Raw genomic sequence first — 7,950 nt, forward strand, 5'->3', positions numbered from 1 at the left:
AATACACGTGTCTGGAATTGCTTGCTTTTTCATTCTGTGTCATATCACTGAGGTTAAAACAAACAAAAAACAGAAAACAAAAAACTATGTCTTATTCAATTTGGTAATCAAAATGTCTATGACACATTAGACAAAAATACATGTTCTTCCAATGAATGGATAAATTAAAAGTTATTTTTATACATTTGAGCACCTTTTTCCCTTTAAGTGTTCCCCTCCTTGTTTTTCTTAGGTAAACTGCTTTAATATGTGAAGTCAGCTCCTGTCCGGATCAGATGGAATCAAGAAATAATGTAACCTACTTTGTCCTTCTGGGCCTCACACAGAATCCAAAGGAGCAGAAGGTCCTTTCCATTTTGTTCCTGTTCATCTACCTTTTGACTCTGGTGGGCAACCTTCTTATTATAGTGACTATAGCTGTCAGTGAGACCCTGAACTCACCGATGTACTTTTTTCTTGCTAGCTTATCCTGTATGGATGTCACTTACTCCACTTCTATCACCCCCAGATTGATTTCAGAGCTGTTATTTGGGGGAAAAAACACATCCTTTGAATCTTGCATGACCCAGCTGTTTACAGAGCACTTTTTAGGTGGTTCAGAGATCTTCCTTCTGCTGGTGATGGCCTATGACCGCTATGTGGCCATCTGTAAGCCCTTGCATTACTTGGTGATCATGAGGCAGAGGGTGTGTGTTGTGCTGCTGGTGGTGTCCTGGGTTGGAGGTTTTCTGCACTCAATTATTCAACTTAGCACTATTTATGGGCTCCCATTCTGTGGCCCGAATGTCATTGATCACTTTATGTGTGACATGTACCCCTTATTGGAACTCGTCTGTACTGACACCTATGTCACTGGCATCTTAGTTGTGGCCAATGGAGGACTGATCTGCACTGTAGTGTTTCTGCTCTTGCTCGTCTCCTATGGAGTCATCCTGCACTCTCTGAAGAACCTGAGTCAGGAAGGGAGGGGGAAAGCCCTCCAGACCTGTGGTTCCCACATCACTGTGGTTGCCTGCTTCTTTGTTCCCTGCATTTTCATGTATGCAAGACCTGCTAAAACTTTCCCCATTGACAAATCTGTGAGTGTGTTTTATACAGTCATAAGCCCCATGCTGAACCCATTTATCTATAGTCTAAGAAATTCTGAGTTGACTAATGCTATGAAGAAGCTCTGGAGAAGAAACATCGTATCTCATAATAAATAAGTGCATCATCTACCATGAAGGGAGCCATTTGACAGCAGGTTCCATTTCCTTAGAATGTAGAAATCATTTTAAAATTTGATTCTGATTAAAAATTTTTTCTTTAAAAAGAAAATTTCTCTGTCTTCAAAGATATTATGATAATTGTGATTAAAGATTACAATTATACAGCTGTGCTATTAATAATAGTTTCCTCCATACTAGAACATAAGGTCCATAATTACTTCTTTATCACTGTACCTAGAAATGTATAATGCCTGTATGATAAGGAGTTAATAATAAATAATGATTAAGTGGGAAAACTATTATATAGTAACACTGATTTTTATTCAGTTTATGCGTTTAGCTTTTTTACTCTTTTTCAGAGACAGTTATTTTTATTTAGTTTCTTGTAATTTAAGTAAACTCTTTAATTTTTACAATTAAAAATTGTAAACAAATGTAAAATATTTAATTCTATATAAGTCCCTTTGTTAGTATATTTCAGTTGCATTATTCACAAAATTTTTACTTTAATACTGTTAGTGTTCACAAGATAATTGAAGTAAAATAGATAATAATAAACAACATAAATAAAACCAAATAATATGGGGTGAAGTGCCAAACAAATTTCTCTCTTTTCTCTCAATATTTTCCAATCTTCATGCTAAGAGGTAGAATCTAATTTTTTTTCTTAATTTTCATCTACTAAAAATCTTTGCAAATGCCAGTGTATTTGCCATATATATATATATTTGCTTTTTCTATATATATCACACTTGCTTTTACTATGTCACATCTTAAAGCTATTTCAATGCCAGCTCAAACATATTCCTTAACTTTTCTCATGTTTCACAATACTTCTTATAAATTTATATTAAAATTCATATACCCATTCCTTTTCATGTGCTTTTAAACTTTTTTATGATAAGCAGTTTTCAAATAAATATATGGTTTTGAATATGTGCAAATATGAATACTAAGGCATAAAATTGTTGATTTGATATTTGAATCAATGATCAGGTAACACACGCATTTAAAATGTTGATATCGATAGTTATTGACAAACTATTTTTCTGGAGGTTGTATAACAACTACAGTCTTGTCCTCTGTCAGTGAGAATTCATTTGTCCATATTTTCAAGACCAGTACCTGACAAATATTTATAACAACTGATTAAAGTTATTTTTATACTTTGCTACCCCTTTGATATAATTTAGCTGGGCATCATTCAATACATTTAACTTGTGTTGTATTTATTTTTTGGTGGATATTTTATATGTATGTCTTTACTGCATTCAATTTTGGATTTTTATGAGATTATATATTAAAGAAATGATCTCTTTTACATTGTATATATAATTAATATTTTCTGGTTATATGTTCTTACATTTTTATCCTGTGTAGAGTGCTTTTTGCATTTAATATTTTTATACTTTATATTCAGGTTTTTTGTATATTGCTTATGAAGAATTTTTTCATTTCACTTTTGACAATTTTTCAATTCTTTTTTTAAAGAATTTAAATTTAATTTAAGTATTTAATTTTTAAAACATTTTTGATATCATATGGAAACTTTTGATTTGTCTTGAATTAATTTTGCTGTAGGAGATAAATATGGATTGAATTTTTAGTTGTTTCTCTAAATTTTAGGTTTCTTTCAAATGGTCACGCAAAGATCTTTTTGCCATTGATTTAAAAAAATTGTTTTTTAATTTAAATTTATTTATTTTGGAGGTTAATTACTTTACAATATTGTATTGGTTTTGCCATACATCAACAGGAATCCTCCACGGGTGTACACATGCTTCCCATCCTGAACCTTCCTCCCACCTCCTTCCCCGTACCATCCCTCTGGTTCATCCCAGTGCACCAGCCCCAAGCATCCTGTATCCTGCATCAAACCTGGACTGGTGACTCATTTCTTATATGATATTATACATGTTTCAGTGCCATTCTCCCAAATCATCCCACCCTCTCCCTCGCCCACAGAGTCCAAGAGACTGTTCTATACATCTGTGTCTTTTTTGCTGTCTCGCATACAGGGTTATCATTACCATCTTTCTAAATTCCACGTATATGCGTTAGTATACTGTATTGGTGTTTTTCTTTCTGGCTTACTTCACTCTGTATAATAGGCTCCAGTTTCATCCACCTCATTAGAACTGATTCAAATGTATTCTTTTTAATGGCTAAGTAATACTCCATTGTGTATATGTACCATAGCTTTCTTATCCATTTATCTGCTGATGGACATCTAGGTTGCTTCCATGTCCTGGCTATTATAAACAGTGCTGCAATGAACATTGGGGTACATGTGTCTCTTTAAATTCTGGTTTCCTCTGTGTGTATGCCCAGCAGTGGGATTGCTGGGTCATAAGGCAGGAGCAGAAAAAGAAATAAAAGGAATCCAAATTGGAAAAGAAGAAGTAAAACTTTCACTGATGCAGATGACATGATCCTCTATGTAGAAAACCTTAAAGACTCCACCAGAAAATTACTAGAGCTAATCAATGAATATAGTAAAGTTGCAGGATATAAAATCAACACACAAAAATCTCTTGCATTCCTATACACTAATAATGAGAAAATAGAAAGAAAAATTAAGGAAACAATTCCATTCACCATTGCAATGAAAAGGATAAACTACTTAGGAATATATCTACCTAAAGAAACTAAAGACCTATATATAGAAAACTATAAAACACTGGTGAAAGAAAGCAAAGAGGACACTAATAGATGGAGAAATATACCATGTTCATGGATTGGAAGTGAATTTCAATATAGTGAACATAAGTATACTACCCAAAGCAATCTGTAGATTCAATGCAATCCCTATCAAGCTACCAATGGTATTATTCACAGAGCTAGAACAAATACTTTCACAATTTGTATGGAAATACAAAAAACCTCGAATAGCCAAAGCTATTTTGAGAAAGAAGAATGAAACTGGAGGAATCAACCTGTCTGACTTCAGTCTCTATTACAAAGCCACAGTCATCAAGACAGTATTGTACTGGCACAGAGACAGAAATATAGATCAATGGAACAAAATAGAAAGCCCAGAGATAAATCCACACACTTATGGACACCTTATCTTTGACAAAGGAGGCAAGAATATACAATGGATTAAAGACAATCTCTTTAACAAGTGGTGCTGGGAAAACTGGTCAACCTTTTGTAAAAGAATGAAACTAGAACACTTTCTAACACCATATACCAAAATAAACTCAAAATGGATTAAAGATCTAAACATAGACCAGAAACTATAAAACTCTTAGAGGAGAACAGAGGCCAAACACTCTCTGACATACATCACAGCAGGATCCTCTATGACCCACCTCCCAGAATATTGGAAACAAAAGCAAAAATAAACAAGTGGGACCTAATTAAAATTAAAAGCTTCTGCACAACAAAGGAAACTATAAGCAAGGTGAAAAGACAGCCTTCAGAATGGGAGAAAATAATAGCAAATGAAGTAACTGAAAATCAACTAATCTCAAAAATATACAAGCAATTCCTGCAGCTCAAGTCCAGAAAAATAAACGACCCAATCAAAAAATGGGCCAAAGAACTAAATAGACATTTCTCCAAAGAAGACATACAGATGGCTAACAAACACGTGAAAAGATGCTCAGCATCACTCATTATCAGAGAAATGCAAATCAAAACCACAATGAGGTACCATTTCACGCCAGTAAGAATGGCTGCAATCCAAAAGTCTACAAGCAATAAATGCTGGAGAGGGTGTGGAGAAAAGGGAACCCTCTTACACTGTTGATGGGAATGCAAACTAGTACAGCCGCTATGGAGAACAGTGTGGAGATTCCTTAAAAAACTGGAAATAGAACTGCCATTGACTTAAAATCCTGACTATTGTATCCTGAAGTCCAATGTATTTGGATCTAATTCAAGACTCTATTCTTTTTCATTGATCTCTTTATTCATGTGTAGATTGGCACATAATATAACTGCTATGATATATAACAGATTTTGATAAGTAAAGAGACTAGCAGTCCCCTGTTACTATTCTTTTTCAGAGGTATGCCTAGGCTTGTATATCTCTGTTCCAAATCATTGCAAATAAAATAATAAATTGAATATAAATAAGATAAATAGTATAGTTTAAAATGCTGATGCTACTAAGTTGCTTCAGTCGTGTCCGACTCTGTGCCACCCCCTAGATGGCAGCCCACCAGGCTTCCCCTTCCCTGGGATTCTCCAGGCAAGAACACTGGAGTGGGTTGCCATTCCCTTCTCCAATGCATGAAAGTGAAAAATGAAAGTGAAGTCACTCAGTCATGTCCGATTCCTAGTGACCCCATGGACTGCAGCCTACCAGGTTCCTCTGTCCATGGGATTTTCCAGGCAAGAGTACTGAAGTGGGTTGCCATTGCCTCCTCTGAGTTTAAAATGAAGTTAAAATAAATTTAAAATAGTTTAGTCACAAAATAATATTCAGTTATTATTTTCAATAAGATTCATTTTAAGAAGGGTCATTTTAGAGGAGTTGATGTCTTTAGAGTTTTAAACTTGACCCAGGTATGAAGAAGGTACAGAGAAGGTGATGGCACCCCACTCCAGTACTCTTGCTTGGAAAATCCCATGGATGGAGGAGCCTGGTGGGCTGCAGTCCACGGGGTTGCTAAGAGCTGGACACGACTGAGCGACTTCACTTTCAGGTATGAAAGATGTTTTCAGTTAAAAGTCACATTTTGTAAATTTGGGTAAAGCAGGAATTACAGTTCCTGCTTGTGTTTCTGTCCCTTGTGGACATCTGCTGTTCTTCATCTATGACTTTGAAATACCAACTGACACCTGCTGTAAGAAAGCAATCATCTCCTTCAGTAAGTCCAGGACTAATGTCTTTGCTGAGCATCTTTTGCTGCTTAGATCTTCCCGCCCATAGTGGTTGCCAATGAGCACTATGTGACCATCTGCAAAGCCCCGGACTGTGAAACCATCATGAGTGACAGGGGTGTGGCTTCCTCTTTCAAGTAATAGGAGCTGGAGGGTTGTACTTGCAACCACACAGACCTTCATAGTGTGGCTGCCTGTCTGTGGTTCAATGTCAAAGACCATTCTTGTGTGCCTTAAATGCTTTGTTGAAACGTGTCTGCATGGAATTCACATCCTTGGTCTCTGTTGCTGCCAATCATTGCTTCATTTATCCATTAAAATATTTTCCCTTGTTGGTCTCCTATGTGGTCATCTTGTCCTCCCTAGAGAGATAGCTTGGAGGGGAGATGCAAAGTTCTCTTCACCTGTGTCTCTCACATCACTGTGGTCATCTTAGTTTTTGTGCGCTGCTTATTTGTACATTTGTATCCAAGGCTTGGGTACATTTTATATCATGATAAGGCCCTTGTTAAACTTCTTAAACTTCAAGCTCAGAAATTTAGACGTGAAAATGCTATGAGGAAGTTCTGGGATGATAAAGTGTCTTTGGGAAATAATCATAACTATAAAAAGTGAGTTTGTCTTTAAAATGGAAAAGAGAAAATACAATTTTTATTTTATTTTTAATATATTTATTTATTTTAATTGATAGCTAACTACTTTACAATATAGTAAATTACTATATAATATAGAAGTGGTTTTTGCCATACTTTGACATGAATCAGCCAAGGGTGTACATGTGTTCCCCATCCTGAAACCCGCTGCCACCTCCCTTCCCATCCCATCCCTCAGGGTTCTCCCAGTGCACCAGCCCTGAGTACCCTGTCTCATGCATCGACACTGGACTGGCGATCTATTTCACATATGGTAATGTACATGTTTCAATACTATTCTCTCAAATCATCCCACCCTCACCTTGTCTCACAGAGTCCAAAAGTCTGTTCTTTACATCTGTGTCTCTTTTGCTGTCTTGCATATAGGGTCATTGTTACCATCTTTCTAAATTCCATATATATATATCAATATCTTGTATTAGTGTTTTTCTTTCTGGCTCACTTCACTCTGTATAATAGCCTCCAGTTTCATCCACCCTCATTAGAACTGATTCAAATGTATTGTTTTTCATAGCTGAGTAATATTCCATTGTGTATATGTACCATGGCTTTCTTATCCATTTGTCTGCCAATGGACATCTAGGTTGCTTCTATGTCCTAGCTATTGTAAACAGTGCTGTGATGAATATTGGTGTATATGCATCTCTTTCAATTCTGATTTCCTCGGTGTGTATGCCCGGCAGTGGGATTGCTGGGTCATATGGCAGTTCTATTTCCAGTTTTGTAAGGAATCTCCACACTGTTCTCCATAGTGGCTGTACTAGTTTGCATTCCCACCAACAGTGTAAGAGGGTTCCCTTTTCTCCACACCCTCTCCAGCATTTATTGTTTGTAGACATTTTGATAGCAGCCATTCTGACTGGTGTGAAATGGTACCTCACTGTGGTTTTGATTTGCATTTCTCTGACAGTAGTGATGTTGAGCATCTTTTCACGTGTTTGTTAGGCATCTGTATGTCTTCTTTGGAGAAATGTCTGCTTGGTTCTTTGGCCCAGTTTTTGATAGGGCCATTTATTTTTCTGGTATGGAGCTGCATGAATTGCTTGTATGTTTTTGAGATTAGTTGTTTGTCCATTGCTTCATTTGCTATTATTTTTTTTCCCATTCTGAAGGCTGTCCTTTTACCTTGCTTATAGTTTCCTTCATTGTGCAAAAGCTTTTAAGTTTAATTAGGTACCATTTGTTAATTTTTACCTTTATTTCATTACTCTGGGGGTGGGTCATAGAGGATCCTGCTGTGATTTATGTCAGAGAGT

General features: G+C 36.1%; 1 protein-coding gene across 1 annotated transcript; it reads left to right on the forward strand.

Annotated features, from left to right (window-relative positions):
* The first annotated feature begins 200 nt into the window (after positions 1-200).
* On the forward strand, positions 201-1,237 carry LOC133261419 (olfactory receptor 4A47-like). The gene has a single exon (XM_061439901.1). It carries the CDS (start codon positions 276-278, stop codon positions 1,203-1,205), a length of 930 nt encoding a protein of 309 aa, XP_061295885.1. The 5' UTR covers positions 201-275; the 3' UTR covers positions 1,206-1,237.
* Positions 1,238-7,950: the final 6,713 nt, after the last annotated feature.

Source organism: Bos javanicus, chromosome 15 (genome assembly GCF_032452875.1).
Source record: "Bos javanicus breed banteng chromosome 15, ARS-OSU_banteng_1.0, whole genome shotgun sequence".
Lineage (NCBI taxonomy): Eukaryota > Metazoa > Chordata > Mammalia > Artiodactyla > Bovidae > Bos > Bos javanicus.